At 45.7% G+C, this 22231-nt stretch overlaps 1 protein-coding gene across 2 annotated transcripts; it reads right to left on the reverse strand.

The window, feature by feature from the left end:
* Positions 1-1644: 1644 nt before the first annotated feature.
* On the reverse strand, positions 1645-19464 carry LOC123044848 (protein EARLY FLOWERING 5). Of its 2 annotated transcripts, none has more exons than XM_044467715.1 (9): positions 19369-19464; positions 16449-16542; positions 13738-13823; positions 7237-7286; positions 7076-7145; positions 6911-6992; positions 6415-6821; positions 5720-6250; positions 1645-2145 (listed from the first exon to the last, which is right to left on the reverse strand). In XM_044467715.1, exons 1-9 carry the CDS (start codon positions 19447-19449, stop codon positions 1909-1911), a joined length of 1638 nt encoding a protein of 545 aa, XP_044323650.1. In that variant the 5' UTR covers positions 19450-19464; the 3' UTR covers positions 1645-1908. The 2 variants fall into 2 exon arrangements, with proteins under 2 accessions (XP_044323650.1, XP_044323649.1); XM_044467714.1 differs by lacking the exon at positions 19369-19464 and adding an exon at positions 17698-17938.
* Between the last annotated feature and the right edge of the window lie 2767 nt (positions 19465-22231).

Below are 22231 nucleotides of genomic sequence, written 5' to 3' on the forward strand. Positions count from 1 at the left end.
TTTCATCCGCTTCCACGAGAAGTTATGCTTTAGATTAGGATACATCTTGGTCTCACCGATATGAACTGTGTAAGGAGTGTGATGGCATTCTTGGAGGATGTCATCTTTCACCTAAGACTTCTGCGGAATGCAAATGCGACCATTGGGAATTAGGACAATACTTTGTCTATATTTCTGTTTCTGTGTATTCAGATATGGAAATCATCAATGTAGAGTTCCTATATTGCAAAATCAAAGGAGTATGTGGAATGTTTTGTAAGTGTTGTTCTCAGGATCGTTTTGAGTGGTTAAACGTATCAATCGGAGTTGTGAAGCTTACTCCTTCCGTCCAGTGAAAAGTGTATATATAAAAAATTTGGGACAAATTATGGAGTGGAGTACAAAATGCATTGAGAAGGTGCAATATACCATCTCTCTACTCTTTAATTATCCAACCCCTAATGAGCTAAGTGCATGTAAAAATTAAGAAGACCATGTGTAGAATGTTATTGGTCTTGATTACCGTGTGATGAGTGGGAAGTATTTTCTTTCTACTTTAAAATGCGTTCGAAGGATAGAAGTATACTCTTTTATGAATAAATTTTAAAGTTAAACGTACACTCTTCATTGGACAGACGGAGTATGTTCCTTTGCAGCTGTCCCAAATTTCAGACACAACAAAGAATAAGTTTTCCTGTGGCTTTAGAAGCTTTTAACATTCAAATAAATTCATGTTTGTTGTCTTGTATGTTGTGCGTGATGCATACTCCCTCCTTTCCGGTTTATAGGGCTCAATTCAAAAATCTCACCAATCAAGGTAGATGATGAGTGGTGAAATATTTTTTGTAGTTTTGCAAAAGCACCTAATTAATGCTCTTGTTTTCCTCAAAAAATTATCAATGCATTAGTTGCAATGCATGCATGGATAAAGTACATGTATTGGTCAATTTTCTCTTAATACTTGCATACAATGATTTAATGCACTTTGAAATCTGAACATGCGATGGAAAACAACCAAATTGAGCCTTAAAAAATAAAAAAACTAAAATTTTGAAATAAGCCCTATAAACCGGAACGGGGGGAGTAGTTGCTAGTACAAAAGGTTTCAATTAATCCTATTAAATTCCAAAGGCGGCTACTTGTTATTTGTGTATTATTATGTCGGGGGTATGCTTTTGTGTTACCAGCTACTTCCGGGGAGTCAAACTTGTTTGAAACCCTACTGATTGCGGCAAATCTTTTGCCCTTTTTAAAAAAATATAACACGCATTTGGCACAACAATTTTCTTTTCTTTCTTTTATGTAAGGCAGGCATGATGTTATACAAGCTGACAAAGAGCTGATACTCATTTTCCAGAACTATCGTACTCTCTCTATCCAAATTAATTGAGGCAGACTTAGTGCAACTTAGTACTAAAGTTGTACTACGTTTGCGTCAATTAATATGGATAGGAGGGAGTACGAAATAAATCTGATTTCATAGGCTTCAGTTGCTTTTCTAATTCATCCAATCCAGATAATACAGCAAGCTGCCAGTAGTGTTCCCCACGACCAGAGTTATCTCAACAGTCGTCTAGGGGATCGTTACACAGACAAGTGGATAGATATCGTTGCCCTATTAGCTAGAGCGGCCAATCAAGTGCTTCCATTTAAAAAAAAATGACATTAATCAAATGCTTCCATTGTTTGACTCGATACGGCTGTGTTGCACAATGACAACAACGAAAAGATTTGTTGATGATAGTTGTCTCCCCATTTCGAACTGGAATACATCTCAAATGCTTGCTCATGGAAAAACAGAAACGGTTTCTAAGATCATAGCAGGAAAAGCCATTCATGAGCCACAATGCAAAGAACAGAATCATGTTCAGGTTCAGGTTCATGAACAAGCTGCTGACAGCCATCAGGGAGAAGGGACTGGATGCTGAGCTACTCATCGAGGGCACCCAGTTGCTTCATGTCCTCCAGGAATGCCATGTAGGAGTCATCAATGCTTTGTGGCTTAGAAGCTGAGGGTGAAGACTGGGCTGCAGATTTTATGGGGGTTACTGAAGGCTTCAGAGCAGAATATGATGGTGCAGATGACTGCTGCTGCTGCTGCTGCTGCGCCTTTGGTTTTGGTTTAGGGAGAGCGGATTCTCTCTTAACTCGAACTGATGCAGGAACCTGCGACAGAAATTAGTTTGAATTCTTGGCTCAGCGCAACACAGAAGCTAGCAATTTAGATCCAACAACTATTTAATACAAAACCCTGACAGAAAAAAAAATTACACGAATATACTATGTGAACTGTTCAAACTTGAGCGCGCAATTTGTTTCGTGTAAGACAGCATAAAAGTATAATGCATTTTAATTTATATGTAGGACAGCATGATAATCCCCTGAGTATATTTAAAAAAATTACTTGAGATGACCAGCAAGGCAACAAGCATTACATTTCAGAATTTTGTTATTGTAGGATGTGGACAATTCACTGGATGTGGATACTGCAAACTAGTAGTACAAAAAGCAATATGCATACAAACCAGTCTTAGAACTAGTACCATAAGAAAAATCAAACACATGTTAGCGACATAAAAAAACTTAAGAGAGTTGGTAGTAGCACACTGGTGCCATAAGAAAACTTGCACGTCTAAGAAACATCTCAACGCTCCACAAGAACAAGAGGAGCATCCATGATAACTTCATGCATGTTAGGAACCTTGCCCTTCGGCTCCACAAGAACAAGACCCCAACGCTATACTATTCAAGCTTCACATCCCGGAAAGCATTTGACTCGGTGTGATGGGAGTATATTCTCGACATTCTCCAACGGCGAGGCTTCCCTAGCAGATTTCATGATTGGATTACTGGTCTTCTTCGCACCTCCACCTCTCAAGTCCTCCTCAATGGGGTGCTGGGCACCCCTATCATTCACGGTTGGGGTCTTAGGCAAGGTGATCTGCTTTCTCCGCCGCTCTTTGTCATCGCCATAGACCCACTACGGCAACTTCTTGACTCGGCCATGATGCGTGGACTTCTTCATAAGATCCGGGGTCGTGGTACCATCCTTCGGACTTCGTTATATGCGGATGATGCGGCTGTTTTTGCGGCGCCAATCAAGGAGGATATTCAAAACCTTGCCCATATCCTACATGGTTCCGGTGAGGTGACGGGGCTGCAAACAAACTTCATGAAGAGCTCAGTGGTGCCCATTCGGTGTGGGCACTTGGATTTGGATGTCATTCTCGAAGGCTGCCCGCCATACGAGCTCCTTTCCCCATGAGATACCTCGGCCTCACACTCTCCGTTTGGTAGCTTAGACGCATGGACTTTCAACACCTCGAGGACAAAATTGCGGCAAAACTTGTGCCTTGGGAGCGCTTACACATCACCAATGTGGGCCGTGACGCACTCGTGAAGTCGGTTCTCACCTCGCAAACTATCCATCACCTCACGCCACTTGTCATTCCCCCACCCATCCTTAAGAGCATCAACAAGATTGAGCAGGCCTTCCTTTGGGCCGGAACTGATAAGGTGACGGGCGGAAAGTGCAAGGTAAATTGGGAAACTATATGTGAACCAACCCACCTCGAAGGGCTTAGTGTGTTGCACCTTGGGAAATTCGTTAGAGCTCTTCGTTTACAATGTCCTTGGTTTGAGTGGCAGGACCCGAGGAAGATTTGGGTTGGTTCGGGCAACCCTTGCGATGAAGCGGACATGGATCTTTTTTATGCTCTTACCACCATTACCATCGGCAATGGTGAGAGGACCCCTTTTTGGAAAGCACCGTGGCTGAATGGTAAAAATCCCGAGGATATCACCCCCCCCCCCTTCCCCCTTTATCTTGAAGGTCTCGAAGCACAAATCTTGGAAGGTTAGCGCAGCCATGCACGAGGATGCTTGGATTAAGCCCATTGACATGTGCTCCAGGCCATTTTTTTAAGGCGGTAAGGCGAGGCAAGGCGCTGGGGGGCGCCTCACCGCCTAAGCACCAAGGCATCAGGCAAGGCGACGCCTTGAGAGTTCCGGAGAGTGTGGGGAAGAGGAGATGAGCCCCATAACTTGCTGGTTGCTCCAGCCTGCTGTCCTGGAGAGGAGGGGGAGCCATAGCTTGCTGGTTGCTGTTGTGGCCTGTGCTGGAGAGGGGGGGGGGGGGGGGGGGGGGGGGGGAGGAAAAGGCTGCATGAGATTGGAGGGACCACCTACTGGAGAGTTGCCGGAGAGGAGGGGGAGAGGAAGGGGAGAGGCTGCCGGAGAGGAGAAGGATCTGGGATTAGCTCTAGCCGCCGCCAAATCTCCAGAGAGGAGAGACCCCTCTCCCTATCGTGCTGGATCTGGTTTGCTTTGTTTGTTTGGATTCTTTCTATCCCCTCCGCTTACCTGTTACCACGCGAGGGAATCTTTCCTGCTCCTGTGTTCCCGCGCGAGGGGTTTTTTCCCGCCTGAACCTCTCTTTCCCCTGCCTGAGGCGTCTGATTTTGCCTGAGGCGAGCAAGAGGACGCCTAGGCGGACGATCTGGACGCTCTAAAGACTAAGGCGGATGCCTTACTCTAGTTTGTAAGGCGAGCTCGACGCCTTGGCACCTGGGAGCGCCCTGACGCATAAGCGTTGCCTAAGCGACGCCTTAGTGACGCCTAAAAAAAATGCTCCGGGCTATCTTGGGATCATGTCGCCCAATTCATCGAGCTTTGGTCTCAACTTTCCCATGTTCTTCTTGATGAAGCCCAAGACTATCATGTGGAAGCTATTTCCTAGTGGGGAGTACTCGGTCAAGTCAGCTTATAAGGCTCAATTCATAGGAGCTACCCTCACACCTAAGAACAAGGTCATCTGGAAAGCTTGGGCACCATCAACGGTCAAGTTCTTTGCGTGGAGTGCCATTCAAAATAGGGTGCGGGCAGCCGATCACCTTGACCGGCGGGGAAGATAAAATTGTGGCCTTTGCCCGTTGTGCAAAAGAGAGTTTGGGTTTGCCACTCATCTTTTCTTCAAGTGTTGGTACACCTTGCGCGTGTGGAGGTTGATGAAAGCTTGGTTTGGTCTTGACATCAACCCCTCCCAATGGGCGACTCACCACTCCATCCGTAGTTGGTTGATCTATATGGCTACACGGAGCAAAGCAATGGCGTCCCTCACAATGCTCGCCAATTGGACTATTTGGAATGAGAGGAACTCAAGGATCTTCCGGAAGAAATCTACGCCACCTCAAATCATCTTGAACAATTTGAAGAATGAGGCAAAGCTTTGGGTCCTTGCGCGGCCGAAGCGCTTGAATAACTTGATGCCGGGAGCAACGGCCCTGTATCTTTTTTGGGGGTTTTGTTTTTTTGCTACCCCTCGTCATAACCTTCTCTTTATTAATGAATGTATTTTGCCTCGGTGTTAAACAAAAAACATCTCAGTAACATGTTATATGAACTACCTGATAGTCCACAGCTGATTTTGTAATTCAGATGAGAACATATTTTGAAATTGTCTATTTGTTGGAAAGCTGGTGCCAAAACCTTTTGTAAATGGCAGATATAATATAACAGTGATCAAAACCCAAAACTGAAAAGGCAAAATATATTGTTTGCTGCATTAGGTCATCGTTGCTATGGTATATGTGTTTCCTTGGAATGATATACCCAGGCCTTAGCTCATATCACCATGGTACACGGTTTTAATACTCTGTTGTTGTGTTTGAAAACTTTTCAGGAAATAAGCAAGCGATAGCATTGATGCAGCAAGTCAATAACCAGAGTAAAGAACACATACCATAGCTGTTAGCTCAGGAGTATGTTGTGCTAATGGTCTCTTTACAACTGTTGAAGCAGCCGATTTGACGTAAGATGGCTGCTGAGGTAACTGCGGCCTTGGGCCAAAAGCAGCAAATTCGGGTCCTGGAAAAAATGGAGGCCTAAGCATTGCTGGCGGACCAGGAAGTACACCAAAGGGTGCCATTGGCATTTGAGCTGGAGGTAATGCTGGAGGAGGTGGAGGGGGCCTGGCAGCAACACCAGGAGCCATAAATGGTGGCCTTGAATCTGGTTGTGACGGTGGTGGAGGAAATCTGACCAAACCTGGACTTAGAATATCAGGTTGTACTGGAGGCATCATTGGAGGCCTTGGAGGCAAAGGCAGAAACTGCGATGGATGCGGTGGAGGTGGTGGTGGTAAGAACCTTGAAATTTTAGCATCTTCTTTCACAACAGGAGTATCCATAGCAGTATTGTCAGTAGCCTGCATTTCATTTGAGTTCGGTGGCAACCTAGGGGGAGGTGGAGGTGGAGGTAGCCCAACTGGAGCCTGCAAAATGAAATTCAAAGTTGTGACAGGAACTAGCAGCCAAACAATAAACCAAACGAGGAGAATGGTAACTGAAATATCAATAAGGATTTTCAGGGAATGCATAAATAGTAGTAACATATTGGAAGAGTCAGAAATATTTAAAATAAAAATTGAAGTAGCACCTTTGTAGAATCTGCCGAGCTTGCACCCTCTCCAACAGTTTGTTTATTAAGCAGCTCATTTGTACCAGGTAGAGGTGGTTGTTGCAAAGGCCGCTGTGGTGGAGGAGGAGGTGGTGGCAGTAATGTATGATCTAACACAGGTTCTCTGGGAGGTGCACCAGGAGGAGGAGGTGGAGGTGGCAGCGGTAAGCCTGGTGCTATTACAGCGCCAGCAGGCTTAGGTGGGGGTGGGGGCGGTGGTGGGGGTAAAGGTAAAGAAGGGACAGATAGATCTGAAGGTTCTGAAGAGGCTGGCAGTGGAGGGGGCGGTGGAGGAGGGGGCATGGTGGAAGGACCTGCTTCTTCAGATTCTGTCATGGAAGATGAAGCCCCAGCACCAACTGAGGAAGGCAGTGGAATCCTTGGTCCTGTTGTCAATCAAGAAACAAAAGTGAGCAAGAACGTTCCAGCAAACTGTAAAAAAATATTAAGAAAATATCCTACAAGTTATGCTGACCTATCGATGATTTGTACATAGGAGGTTTGCCAGGTGGTGGTGCCCCAGATGGGTTCAAGGTTGGGTGATAGTAAACAGAATCCTGCAGTACAAACCTAGTTAGTATCTGTTCTAAACATGCTGTAACATATATCAACGGCGTCCGAAGAACTGTAAATACCATACCTCAGGCATAGGGTTTTTAGCTCTGTCGTCTTCGTCTGCTGCAGGCCGTCTCTTTGGTGGTCCAAGATGGCTGGTTGGAAATGAAATACAAATTTAATAAACAAAAACAATTGCATGTAAATTTAATGAAATAAACGTATAACAAATGAAAAAATTCTCACCTGAACATAACTGGTTGCTCACCCTTTTCTTTCATCTTTTCTTCATATTCCTGGCATAGATATGAAAAGGCAATGAGGTACCATGCGCCCAAAAAAACTAGTTATAGCATATCCCGTCAAGAAGTTGTACAGAAATTAGAAGATTAATACAAAGTCCAAATAGGTTTACCAAGTACCAACACATTAAAAATCACTCATACTGTGCCATAATGTGAGGGGTATATAACTCATGAATAAGATAATAACAGTCTTCAGTTAGATTGCATAACAGTGTCGATACAGATGATTCTGTAAAAGGAATGATCCCTTTTAGTTCTAACTTTCCCCTGTTATCAAAACCAAATGTTCCTTGTGAACACATCAGAATACACTATCATAGTTCACTAACAGCATGGGACATTTAACAGAAATCCTCCAAATATCATGTTCCTGAATCTTGATGAAATCATAACAGTTTTCTTTTCCTTTCTTCTTAACTCATTGGGCGGCCACTTGCATTTGCTCTTAAAAAGAGTTCCAGATAAACTTTAAAAATACTAACAAAAGATCGGGGAAAAGGAAAAAATAATATGGAACCATAGATAGCAAACAAAACCTAATGTGCTGCCCAAAATGGTCCCTAGCCTGTTGTGTGCGTGGAGTTGGAGGTAGAAATTGGGATCTGATCGGAGGGAATAGCAAGGTTCGCCCTTAGGCACACGTAGAGGCTCGTCCCTTGCCGTGACACTGGAGACTCTGAACTCTGTTCGGGGCAATTTTCTCTGTTTCTTGATTGATAACCCTAATACAAACTATCCTCCCTCTATATAGATCAGAGAGGTCACATAACCTGGAAAGCAAACCAAGTCTTAACCGTTGGGAAAGTAAAGAGAACTTCCTAATATAGATATATTTCCTAGTGATAAACCTGGACTCCTTTTGCTGCCCAGGATTAGTCATGTGCCTGCCTAAGGCCCAACTGCTTGTATTGTGGTTTCAGACTGTGCTGCAGGTTTGGGCCTGCGACTATAGTGCTGCCCCCAATACCTCTCCGTAACACTTCCGCACGCCTGGAGAAACAGCTCATCCTCGAGCTGGAAATCTGGATAGCGATGCTTGAAGTCTTCCAGGGGCAGCCATGAAGTAGTTGTCGAGTCAGCGCCCTGCCACAGCACCAATACTTCAAGGACTACCTTGAACAGACGTGAGAAAACTACAGCGGCCGGAGTTGGAACCACTCTGCCACGGTATTCTGAGCTTGGAGAAGGCGATCACGTATGTCAGCAAGGAACTCATCACGGTCTGAGAGGGCATGGTCCACAGCTGCTACTTTTGCGAGGCCTGGGTCATAAGACTTGAGCATAGGGGGCGGACGCCCTATACACCACCTCAAACGGAGTAGCATTCAGGGCGGACTGAAAAGATGAGTTGCAGCAGAACTCAGCCCAAGGAAGCCAGCGAAGGCACGGTTTAGGACTATCGCCCACTAACATCGCAAGTACATGCCAATGATGCGGTTTACCACTTCTGTTTGTCTGTCAATTTGGGGGTGAAATGCAGAACACAGTTGTAGTTTGACACCAGCGAGACGGAAAAGTTCGGTCCAAACATTGCTGGTAAATACTGGGTCAAGGTCGCTGACAATGGACATCAGAAATCCATGTAGACGGACTATGTTATCGAAGAAGAGCTTGGCGACAGAGCTAGCTGAGTATGGATGTCCCAAAGCAGTGAAGTGGCTATATTTCGAGAAACGGTCGACAACAGTCAAGATGAATGACTTACCACCCACACCCACCTTCGGCAGACCCTCCACAAGTCCATGGAAATGTGTCTCGAAACATGCTGAGGGACCGGAAGGGGTTGGACAGGCCACCAGGATGAAGATGCTCAGCCTAGTTGCTCTGGCACACGACACAACACCACACAAACTCCACCGCTGGCATGTGAGGGATGTAAAAATTGGGCATCTGCAAGATTGCAGGGAGGCAAAGTGAGGTCGGGGTGACGTAGAACCGTCCTTTATGGAGAATGAGGCCGTCGGTGACGCTCCAAGGCCCTGCAACCATCCCTGCTTCAATGGAGTCACGTAGCGCTGTGAGGTCTGCACTAGTATCAATTTCCTGACGCAAGTCATCAAAAAGTTGAAACTGAGGACACAAGAGAGCAAAGACAGCCCCTAGCTCCTCCTCGTGTTGCCTGGAGAGAGCATCTGCGACTGTAATTTGACAGCCATATCCCAGCAGCTTCCTTACCCATTGATGTCGTGGAATGGTGGCGAGGCGCAAGAGAGCAAAAACAGCCCCTAGCTCCTCCTCGTGGCACCTGGAGAGAGCATCTGCCATTGTAATTTGATGGCCTGGTCAATACTCCACATATCCCAGCAGCTTGCTTACCCATAGATGTCGTGGAATGGTGGAGAGGCGCTGTTCAAGCAAGTACTTCGGGCTATTGTGGTCCGTTCTTATTTTGAAGCTCCGGCCCCACAAGTACGGCTTCCAATGTCAACAGCTTTCATCAGTCCAATCAGCTCACGCTCATAAACTGCTAGCTTGGCATGGCATGGTGCCACCGCCCTGCTGAAGAAAGTAGGGGTCTGCCCTACGGTGCAGCACGGCTCCAAAGCCCGTGCCAGATGCATCATAGTCCACCAAGAACAGAGAGTCAAAGTCCGGTAGCTGCAAGGCAGGTGCTGCTGCGAGGGCTTGCTTGAGCATGCAAAAGGCTGTGTCGGCCTCCGAGGACCACACAAAGCCTTCTTTGTTGACGAGTTTGGTGAGTGGAGCTGAGAGCACGCCGTAGTCCTGGATGAACTTGCTATAAAACAAGCAAGCCCAAGGAACCCACGAAGGGTGCGGACACTTCGTGGTTCTGGTCATGCCTCCGCCGCTTTCGCCTTGGCCGGGTCCATGGCGACGCCGTCTGCTGAGATGATATGGCATAGGCCACCTTGCTCTCATCAAAGAAGCACTTGAGAAATAGCTGATGCTGCTAGAGGAGAAGCAAGACAGCAAAGAACAGCATTCATCAAAGCTTGGAAAGTGCTGGTGCGTTAGTGGGGGGCGCAAAAGGCATCAGCAAGAACTCGTCATGGCCGTGATGCGTGCGGAAGGCGGTCATGCGGACCTGATGATACCCACTGCGGAGATCAAGCTTAGTGAAGAAACAAGCGCCATTGAGCTCATCCAGGAGCTCATCGACAACCAGAATCCGATTTTTATCCTTGACCGTACCATCAATAAGTTGGCGGTAGTCCACCCAAAACCGCCATGTGCCATCCTGTTTCTTGACAAGAATCATCGGGGAAGAAAATTCAGAGCTACTTTCCCAGATGATACCTTGCTGGAGCATATCCTCAGTTCCTCACATTGGCATTCGATCTCATCCTTCTGGAGCCGAGGGTAACGGTATGGGCGAACTGCAATAGGGGATGTTCCTGGCAGGAGCCGAATGCAGTGGTCGCACATGTGCACCGGTGGTAAGCCACACGGCTTATCAAATAGTGCCTTGAACCCTTCCAGAAGTATGGTCATGTGGTCATCGGTGGCACATGCATGGACCTGCAGTGGCCCTCCGAACATGTTGATGTCGTGCCAAATGACCTGGTGATCTTTCTTCAGAACGACATGATCGAGTACTCAAAGTCCCAAAGTATGGGCCCAGTGTGTGCAATCATTGGACGCCAGGTACCAAGTCAAAACCATCCAAGGGAATGGCATGACAGTCATTGGCAAACAACTCACCAAGGACATCCAGCAAGAGGCCCGGCATGCTTCGGCACTCGAAACCTTGTCCGCGGGAGCCGAATGCGGTGGTCGTACATGCTCACCGGTGGTAAGCCACACGGCTTATCAAATAGTGCCTTGAACCCTTCCAGAAGTACGGCCATGTGGTCGTCGGTGGCACATGCATGGACCTGCAGTGGCCCTCCGAACATGTTGGTGTCGTGCCAAATGACCTGGTGATCTTTCTTCCAGAACGACATGATCGAGTGCTCAAAGTCCCAAAGTATGGCCCCATGTGCGCAATCATTGGACGCCAAGAGGCTGTTTGGATTGCGCCAGGGTTCGCCTCGCCAACCGCGGGCACGCCAATTTATTGGCGGCCGATTCCGCCGCCCGCGTCTCGCCAACAAATTGGCGCTGGATTGAACTAGCGCGGCAGGGCAGGCCAGGGCGCACCAATTATTTGGAAGCGATCCAAACACGTTCGCTATGCATGGTCAACGCCAATATTTTGGACGGGCATTTCAGGGCGTCGATCCAAACAGCCCCCAAGTACCATCTCAAAATCATCCAAGGGAATGGCATGACAGTCATTGACAAACAGCTTGCCAAGAACATCTAGCAAGAGGCCGCCATGCATCCGGCGCTCGAAACCTTGTTCCCATTAGCCATTGTTACTTGGACCCTGGGCGCTATTCAAGGCAAATCCCCATGCGGCTGGCTGCCTCCTCGGCTAGAAAATTGTGTGTGGATCCTGAGTCGACTAGACCCCTGAGACGGCCTCTCGCAACTTGGGCGTATAGCTGCATGGCCTTGCCGGTGCATATAACCATAAGTGCACGCTCCAAGATGGTAGGATGCTGCCAGGGCAAACACTTTCTCAGTTGTGTCAGCATCAACATCGTCGTTGTCTTCCCCATCAGGCACCTCGACCCAAAAGAGTTGGGCACCGGTGGACACGGACGTACTTCTCATCACAGTTAAAGTACAACCCTTTAGCGCGCCGGTCGGCCATCTATGTTGGGGTGAGTTTCTTGAATTGCCTAGCAGGTGAGCATGTCCGCCTGCGACAGCAGCAGGCTGTTTGGTGGGGCAACAGGCACCATCACTGTTGACTTGGTTGGTTTGGAAGACAACGTCATGCCTAGGTGGTGTGGATGTGTCCTCTGAAAAACAACGCTAATGCTAAGCTCATGGCAACCTCAAGGTTCAATGGGTACTGCAAGTCCACATTAGTACGGATGGGCGGAGCCCAGCAATGAACAACTCAACCTGTTGCCCCTCCGAGAGACTCTCGCACCTAAAGTCAAGAGTCCATTCTCGTTGTGTCAAGCTTGTGACTTGCATTGTATCATGTTGGTAACTAGGAGTTGTCTTAGTTAGATCTCGGGGGCTAGATCACTTCCCGATGAACAAGTCAGAATTGCCTCAACAAAAATGGATGGAATTGGACCGAAAAAAGGCATTCAGCTTTGTTATCAATTAGGTGTCAATGGGAACATCAAGATGAATGAGTTAACTATAAGTATCAGATATCTCCGCCAGCTCCCGTCTTACCTTTTTAGAGTACTCAAAATTATACTATAACGCTTGATTTTTTTTTTCTAATCAGAATTAGCAGCTTTGTAGGTATCCATCTTGCAAATCGAGATACCGAGGCCACCTGTACCTGTAGGGTAGAGGGGGATAGAAGAGTGGGCATGTGGGCTTCTATTTGATTTGGAAAAGGGGCTGATATAGAGTTAAGGAACAGATGTGGGCGCTCGTCCACCAAGCGCTTTTTTGTCCAGAATTGCTTTTTGTAGTCATGAGCCTGTTTGTTTCAAGTGTTTAATTTCCACTAGTCGACCAGTCCTGATCGTCGGCCCAAAACTAAGATTCAGGTATTTGACAAACTTTGGCCATGGTGATTCGCCAGGCATCATCTCCAGCCGACTCTACCATAGTGCAGTATCATCGGTTAGGAGGCCATCCACACCTCTTCCTTGTCCTTAGTCTGGTGGCCCGTGAAGAATCGCTCGACATGGTTCAACCAAGGCAACAAGTCGCCCTCACTGTTATAGGTAGGGAATTCCAGCCTGTGGAACTTTGGAGCAGCACGCCATTCCTCCCGGTAGGCGAACGGTGCAGCCAGTGCAGCAGCAGCAGTAATTGTGTTGCCAATCTCATCTTCATCTTTGTTGTGTGCCTTGCTGGATTCTCCCCTTCTCCAGAAGGTTGATGGATACCCTAGCAGCCGCTAGTTGATGTTGTGTGCATAGAGTTGGAGGTGGGAACAGGGATCTGACCAAAGGGAATAGTGAGGTTCACCTTAGGCGCACGTAGGGGCTCGTCCCCTGCCATGACGCTGGAGGCTCTGAACTCTCAGTTTGGGGCAATTTTTCTCTGTTTATTTATTGATAATCCTAATGCAAACTATCCTCCCTTTATATAGATCAGAGAGACCACGTAACTTGGAAAACAAACCAAATCTGAACTGTTTGGAAAGTAAAGACAACTTCCTAATAGAGATATTTCCTAGGGATAAACTTGGGACCTCTTGGCTGCCAAGGATTAGCCATGTGCCTGCCTAAGGCCCAACTGTTTGTATTGTGGTTAGGGACTGTGCTGCAGGTTTGGGCCTGCGGCTATAGTGCTGCCCCCAATACTTCTCCGTAACATGGTGAGAGAAAATTGAAGGAACAGTTAAAATCTTGTATGTTTGATGGACTAAAAAGATATTAAAATTGCAGTAATGGTAGTGAAAACATTCGAGACTTCCAAAAGAAAGTCCAACGCATCTGCAGAATCAGAATACCTTCCTTTTCTTCACAACAAGATTATAAGTATCCTCAAGCTGTCTTTTCTTATGTTTCCTAGCCTTATCCAGAGCACCATCGGCCTCTGCATCAACGAAATAGTAATTAATCACTCAGAAATACAGGCTTGCCAAAATAATTAACATACATTTCCTCCTCGCAAACAAATAAATTCAAACAGACAACAACGCTTTTATAAGCAAGCAAATCTTCTATATCTAATTAGCTGCCCCACTACTAGATTTCTCTGCACGTGCATGCTTCCACATCACCTCAATTGTTGATAACCGTTAGATTGAAGTTGTGTGACATCTGCAAGTCATGCATGTACTCGGAATTTACTTTTCTGCGTTAATCTATGCATGCAAACCATGCCACCTCATCAAGTCATGCATTTCTTTTTTTCCTGGAGGAATCAAGTCTACGCATGTCAGTCCCAAGTAAAACTTCTTGCGTTAATTTTTGAGTGGTTATGGACAGTATGACTTGATAAGGAAAAATATGCATGTCAGCACATTGTGATTGACATACTTCACATTTGAACTTAATTAATATGTTTTCATGTAGCACTTACAGTTTCCCAGTAGTATTAGAAGCTTTCTGCATATTTACCATAAAAATATATAGATATAGATATATATATATATACTTGCCCTTGGCCCCCAGGAAATACAAGTTGCATTTTCCTAACACATGGTATTAGAGCCTAGGTAATTTTTTCGCCCCCACAACTTGTGCCTCTGATCCAATCTCGCGCCACCGCCATCCTGTTCTCGACTAGCCGTCGCTGCCTCCCCTCTCTCCCCACGCATGATTCCTCAACCGCTGTTGGCGGTCCTTCACATGCTGATCCGCGCCGTCCACTGTTGTCGGGTCATCCGCCGCCGCTAACCATGAACCTGTTTTCAGCTGGTCAGCTTACTGACACTAGTTGTCGTGCCATTCTTGGTTGACTCTTGTTTTGTTCAAGATCAGTGCATGCATGCTCTGGTCGGGGCTGGCCCTCGCCGTCGTGACCCTCAAGGACTTTGGAAGGTAGCTAGTTCCTTCCGCTGCCACCACCGTCACCAATCTCTCTACTTCCATCGCCTCAGCTACCGGCTCCTTTCAGTAGTGGCGTCATCATCTGGGTCTTTGTGACTCTCGTACGTCGTCTTTAGTTCGTTGAGGTCTTCTACGGTCTATCTAGATGTCTCTTTCGAGTGTCAAGGTTGTAGACTTAGTAAACATATTTGGTTACCTTATCATCATACTAGTCAGTCAGTATCTAAGCGTCCGTTTGATCTACTTCATTCAAATTTATGGGGTCCAACTTCCTTCGCTTCGAAACGAGATCATCGATACTATAATGTGTTGATTCCTTGATGTGCAGGGTAATCTTGCCCAGTTCTCTTGTCCAGGTGCTCACGCTCATAATGGTGTGGCTAATCTTGCCCAATTCTCTTGTCCAGGTGCTCACGCTATTGGGTTCCTATCAATCGTCGGATGCACATTCCTCGGGACGTGACTTTTGATGAGTCTCGTCCCTTCTGCATGCGTCCCTCGACCTTTTCCGTGGAGGATATCTCTTTCCTCAATTTTTTCTGACATAGTTGTCACTCTTGTTGATCCCTTGTCCACCATCCCACTGCCCCTGCTCATCCGACTATTGCATATCCGACGCCGCCAGCTCCTATGGTTTCCACACCTCACTTGTCACATGATTCTGCACTTTCATCCCCGGTGGCTTCCCCGCCTCCATCACCTGAGTCTATCCCAGTGGTTCCTCCTCGTATTCTTCCCTCTTCTCCTCACTATTATACGCGTCGTCCACGTGTTGTGGATGAATCTACTGATGAGCCATCTACTTTTGGTGTGCCATCTTCCCCGTCTTATAGCCTACTTATGGCTTTCGTGCTCGTCCTCACCTCGCCATTGACCGCTATGGTTTTTCTGGCAGTGTTGATCTTGAGCTGGCCTCTTATCGTGATGTAGATCATCCTGAATGGCAGCATGCGAGGTAGAGGAGATTGCCGCACTTGAGCGCACCGGAACGCGGGATCTTGTTTACCTTCCTCCGTGTGTTTGTCCCATCAATTGTAAGTGGGTCTACAAGGTTAAGACTCGCTCTGATGGTTCTCTTGAGCGCTACAAAGCTCGTCTTATGGCACGAGGCTTTCAGCAGGAGCGTGGCCATGATTACAATGAGACATTGCTCCTATGGCCCATGTGACCGTTGTTCGCACAGTTCTTCATATGGCCTTTGTTCGTCACTTGTCTATGTCTCAGCTTGATGTCAAGAATATCTTTCTTAACGATGAGTTGCGTGAGGAGGTTTACATGCAGCCACCACCTAGGTATTATGTTCCTGATAGCATAGCCTGGCATCTTCGTCGCTCTCTCTATGGCCGTCCCTTGTGCCTAGTTTGAGTACTTCGCCTTCGTGGTGACTGTGGTTTGCTTTTCAGCAAGTGGTCATGATCCTGCGCTTTTTTATCATATTTCCGCTCATGGTCGGACTCTTCTTCTATATGTCAGATGACATGATCATCACAAGCGACGATTCAAGACACATAAAACTGAGAATGTTAGGCCTCTTACAAACAAAGCTGGTAGGGCAAGTAAATAATCATCTGATTCTGCATAAAAGATAGGTTTTTGAAATGGTCTGTTTCTAAGACATTGACCTAAAGGTCTGAATTAGCCTCGAAATACAATGCAATATACTTACTCATCTTTTCCAACTTCTCAATCTGATCCTTTATAGCATCTGGGTCTTTTTTCAAAATACCAACCTCCCGTACCTTCTTTCTTTCTTTTTTGTTCTGCGGAGCAAAGAAAATGATAAAGTTTGAGAGAAATAAAGATGGATTAAACTACTTGGTAACAGATTAAACGAATTACAAGTGTAAAAAATCTTTAACATCAGTCTGATATGAAACTGGGGTTAAAAAGACAAAACTACCCACAAACTAATAAGTGGACATAACGTAGTGTGTAACACTCTGTAATGACCACTATTGCCGCCTTACAGTGTTGGTGCATCTGTATCAGGATACATGACGAGGGATACATTTCCAGGTCAAAATGATGTGCGCCAAAAAAAAAGTGACATCTGAAGATGCAAGAATACAGCACAGAACAATTGCAGCAACTGGCTTTGGTTACTTTGACAAACTAGATTGCTCCTGAAGTGCCCCATCAGATAAAAATACCATAGAAAACTGGAGTGGCGTAACAAAGAAGTATAACTAAGCTGCTAGGCGATAGCATTGCTATTAACCTTTGTTGGGTGGCAAGTGGCATAGCAAAAAAGTACATCCAACTGAGCAACAAAATCAAGCTACCACCCTATTCTACCAGAGATTGCCTAAATCCAGCCAAAACAACAGACAACCAGGCAATTTTACATCACAAAGCAGAACAAGCTGCAGCTTTCGGTCAAGACTGTTCACAATTAAAATTACGGGTATGCTGCCCAATTATGACTATCCATTCCACGTGGCATAGTGGTACAAGTGTATGATTGGTCTATCTGCTGCATACAAGCTCTTCAAGCGAAATACCTCGTATCTTAGTGATGTCAAATGTAAATATGCTTGTTACATGCAAGAATGCCACAATGCATTATCCAATTGAACCAAAACAACGACTAGTTTACTACTCTCTCCGACACATAATATAGGAGCGTTTTTTACACTACACTAATGTAAAAAACGCTCTTATATTATGGGACAGGGGGAGTACGTGATAGCATCTCAATCGACCGTAATGAGCACAAGAGGATCTCATGTTAAAACGATCAGAAAGCTACGAAGTCATTGCTGAATTTCCACCTTCATATAGCCCTAACCCGCCCCACGAAACAACAAATCTAACGAATCGAACTAGTATCGCTATCGCAGCGTACGAGGCTTGTTCAGATAACCCCCCACAAGAGCGCAAGCCGTAGGGCAGAAACCCTAGGGTTGGAGACTCACCCGCTTAAGCTCCTTCCTGCGCTGCTCCTTGCGGAAGGCGTCGGTGGGATTCATGACTTTCCCTCCCTTAGTCGTCTTCATCTTTCCCCCTTCCTCTCGCGCCTCCGGCGGCGGGAGATTTAGCCAAGAGAAGAGAGGGGGGACGTCGCGGCGAACCTCGTCGCGATGGGGTTCGGGTCGGCGTACCTTCTTTCGCTTTCTTTAAAAAAAATTTACTTGTTTCTTTTCTTTGTGAGGGCTGCTAGGGAGGGAAAATCCTATATGCCGCTCGCTGCGTCAAACTGCTGGGGCTTCGCACAGGGCGAGCGACCGAGCAGCGACCCAACAGGCCAGCCCGTTTAACCGTTCCAACGCTCCCGGTTTTGGGAACCTCTAGAAGGTTCCCAGCTGGTTTTTTCTGGTTTTGAGAACCTTCTAGAAGGTTCCCGAAACGGTTTTTTATTTTCCTTTCCTTTTCTATTTCTGTTTCATTTTTCTTTTCTTTTTTTCTTTTTTTCTTTTTTGTTTTTCAAGTTTATTTTACTTTTCAAAAAATGTTCGCATTTTTGGGGAAATGTTCATGCTTTTAAAAAAGTTCAAAATTTGCAAAAAAAATCGTGTTTTCAAATTTTGTTTGGAATTTTCAATTTTTTGCTTCTAATTTCAAAAAATGTTCTCGTGGTCTATTTATTTAATTTTTTTATAAATGTTCGTGTTTAAAAAATATTCAGGAATTTTCAGAAAATTTTCTTGCTTACAAAATTCGTTCATTATTTCGGAAATTGTTCATTTTTCAAACATTGTTCGCATTCTCAAAAATTGTTCATGGTTACATAAAGTGTTCGTGTTTCAAAAAATGTTCCTGTTTCTAGAAATTGTTAATTTTCTCAAAATTTGAAGTACTTTTCGAGTGTTTCAGAAATTGTTCCAGTTTCAATATTTGTTCAGAAAATTTAAAAATGTTTTTATTATCAAATTTTATTCGGAGTTTCAAAAAAATTCCAGTTTCTCAAAAAATGTTCGTTTTCAATTTTTTGTTCGGAATTACAAAGAAATGCTCCAGTTTTGAAAAAAATGTTCGTGTTTTCAAATTTTGTTCCAGAAGTTCAAAAATTGTTTGTGTTACAATTTTCTGTTGAATTTTAAAAAATGTTCGCATTTTCAATTTTTTTGAGAGTTTTAAAAAAAACGTGTTTCTAAAAAAAATCATTATTAAAAGTTCCCGTTGTTTAAAAATGTTTGACTAAGTGTTCGCGTTTCAGAAACATTCTCCTTTTACAAAAAAAATTGTTCTAATTTTTTTTTTAAATTGTATCCGCGCTGGTATTCGTTCTTAAGAAGTTCGCGCAGCACTATAGTTAACAATGTGTGGTAGGTCAACTGGTAATAGTACTTCTTTGACGACTGGTCCTGGGTTCGATTCTCACGAAGTCTCTCATTTTTTAGGTGTTGTGTTGTACGCTAACTTGGGCCGGCCCAGTCAGGGCGACACATGTGCGTCAGCGCGCCGTTGGACGCAACGAGCGTCCAATAGGAGCTCCCGCTAGGGAGCTCCTATACGGCGCTGCAGACGCCCGTTCACGCCTGCGGCACCCCGTGTTGGGCCGGCCCACGAGACGTGCAGACCAGCGAATGCATAAAAATCTCGCAAAAAATACTGCTCAGATAACCCCCCTAGGGTTGGAGACTCACCCGCTTAAGCTCCTTCCTGCGCTGCTCCTTGCGAAAGGCGTCGGTGGGATTCATCACTTTCCCTCCCTTAGTCGTCTTCATCTTTCCCCCTTCCTCTCGCGCCTCCGACGATGGAGCGACCGAGCTACACCAGCGGCGGGAGATTTAGCCAAGAGAAGAGAGGGGGGACGTCGCGGCGAACCTCGTCGCGATGGGGTTCGGATCGGCGTACCTTCTTTCGCTTTCTTTAAAAAAATTACTTGTTTCTTTTCTTTGTGAGGGCTGCTGGGGAGCTCCTATACGGCACTGCACGCGCCCGTTCACGCCTGCAGTGCCCCGTGCTGGGCCGGCCCATGAGACGCGCAGACCAGCGAATGCATAAAAATCTCGCAAAAAATACTGCCCTCTACAGGTTTCGAACTCACCACATCGAGTTAACATAACTATGCCACCAGCCACACGAGCTACTGCATGTTTGTGATTAAACAGATGCAAATGCATTATAAGAAGGTCGCACCGCTATTTCTTCATTTAGGAAGAAAAGTTCACAAACCTGAAAAAAGTTCATTGATTTTGAGAATAGTTTATCTTAATTGAAAAAGGTCCATTGAATCTGAAAATAGTTCACTGAATTTGAGAAAAGTTCATCTTAGTTAGAAAAAGTTCATCGAATTTGAGAACAGTTCATCATAATTAGAAAAAGTTCATCAATTTTGAAAAAAGTTCAGCAGATTTGAAAAAAGTTCATCGATTTTTAAAAAAACTTCATCAAAACTTAGAAAAGTTCATCGAATTTGGAAAAAAATCATCGATTTTGAAAAAGTTCATTGAAATTGAAAACAAAGTTCATCGATTCAGTCAAAAGAATTACGAATTTTTAAAAAACCGCACATTAAAGAAAATAAAAGAGGATGAGAAAAAAAAGGAAAAACAAGAAAATAACTAAACCGTACTCAAGAATGAAATAAAAAAGGCAAGCAAAGAAAGTTTGCAAGAGCGTGTGGATGGCCTTATGGTTAGAGCGTAGCGCTAGTAAGCAAGGGGTCGCGGGTTCGAATCCTTCGCTGCCAACTCATTTTAGAAGCCCAACTAAGGTTGTGTTTGGTTGGACTTTAACTTCCAACTTCTAGGCCCAAAAGCTATAATCTGTAGTTCTCTACCAAAGGGTGTTCCCAGGAAAGCAGATTCAATTCATGAGCCAAACTCCCTGACTTTACATCTACTGAATTAAGTGAAAGTCTTTCCCTCTCGCTAGGGTTATCTTTCCTCTCGACGCCGCCGGCGATCATTGAGATCAGCTTTCCTCCTCCTCTACGGGATCGAGTTTCTGTCCTCCGGTCATTACCGGGGTAGTCTTTGACTGCTCCCCCGGCCTGGTTTCAGTCTCCTCTCGTGGGGGGTGAGGGTTCTATCTCCCATCGGTCCCCGCCTTTGGGAGATCGATCTGCTTTTGACAACTCATGGCGTCGTCGGCTTCGGGGTCAAAGGGGAAGGGCAAGTTGGAGGAGCTGATGAAGGAGCTGGCCCTCAAGGAAGACGACCTCGACGACGTGGTCTTTGAGGAAGACAACGCCCGGGCGGAGGAGGATCTCCGCTAGATGATCTTGGCTAGAGTCCATATGGACAAAGGTTTCATCACCTACTGGTTCTTCCGTAACATGAGGATGGCCTGGGATCTTGCTAGTCCTGTGAAAATCAAAACCCTAGAGGAGAACCTCGTCCAGATGCAGTTCAATTGCTTGGGTGATTGGGAGAGAGTTACTCAAGGGGGGCCGTGGCACTTTGATACGTCTCCGTCGTATCTATAATTTTTTATTGTTTCATGCCAATATTATTCAACTTTTACATACTTTTGGCAAATTTTTATATGATTTATTTGGACTAACTTACTTATCCAGTTCCCAGTGCCAGTTCCTATTTGTTGCCTGTTTTTATATCGTAGAAAATCCATATGAAACGAAGTCCAAATGTGATGAAACTCTACGGAGAATTATTTTGGAATATTTATGAATTATAGGAGTTGGAATCACTGCAAACGGAGGCCCACACAGCCCACAAGACACCAGGGCACGCCCCAGGCCCCTGGCGCATGGTGGTGGGTTGTGCCCTCCTCGAATGTCAGTTGGATCTCTACTTCGGGCGCAAGGAAGCTTATATCCAGAAAAAAATTGTGTAAAAAGATCAGCGCAATCGGAGTTACGGATCTCCGGGAATATAAGATATGGTTTTTGGCCAGATCTGGGGAGTGCGAAACAGAAGAGAATAGAGAGGGAGATCCAATCTCGGAGGGGCTCCTGCCCCTCCGCTGACATGGAGACCACGGACCAGAGGGGGGACCCTCCTCCCATCTAGGGGGGGAGGCTAAGGAAGAAAAAGAAGGAGGGGGCTCTCTCCCCCTCTCTCCCAATGGCGCCGGAGTGCCGTCGGGGCTAGGATCGTGACGGCGATCTACATCAACAATCTTGCTACCGTCAACACCAACTCTCTTCCCCTATATGCAGCAGTGTAACACCTCTTCCCCTTGCTGTAATCTCTACTTAAACATGGTGCTCAACTCCATATATTATTTCCCAATGATCTATGGTTATCCTATGATGTTTGAGTAAATCTGTTTTGTCCTATGGGTTAATCGTGATCTTGGTTGGTATGATTGTATATTTTATTTATGGTGCTATCCTACGGTGCCCTCCGTCTCGCGCAAACGTGAGGGGGGCCCCGCTGTAGGATGTTGCAATATGTTCATGGTTTGCTTATTGTCAGTGTTGCGGGGGGTGACAGCAGCCTAAACGCGGATAAGTGGGTCATGGCGTATGGGAGTAAAGAGGACTTGATACTTAATGCTATGGTTGGGTTTCACGACCTTAATGATCTTTAGTAGTTGTGG

The sequence above is a fragment of the Triticum aestivum genome, chromosome 2B (assembly GCF_018294505.1).
Source record: "Triticum aestivum cultivar Chinese Spring chromosome 2B, IWGSC CS RefSeq v2.1, whole genome shotgun sequence".
Taxonomy (NCBI): Eukaryota; Viridiplantae; Streptophyta; class Magnoliopsida; order Poales; family Poaceae; genus Triticum; species Triticum aestivum.

Coding starts and splice junctions, on each gene's coding strand:
- LOC123044848 (XM_044467715.1), bottom strand. CDS start 19,449: ATGAAGACGACTAAGGGAGGGAAAGTGATGAATCCCACCGACGCCTTT. Junction 13,824..16,448: donor TGAGAAGTTGGAAAAGATGA/GTAAGTATATTG, acceptor TCGTTGATGCAG/AGGCCGATGGTGCTCTGGAT. Junction 6,993..7,075: donor CTAAAAACCCTATGCCTGAG/GTATGGTATTTA, acceptor TTTGTACTGCAG/GATTCTGTTTACTATCACCC.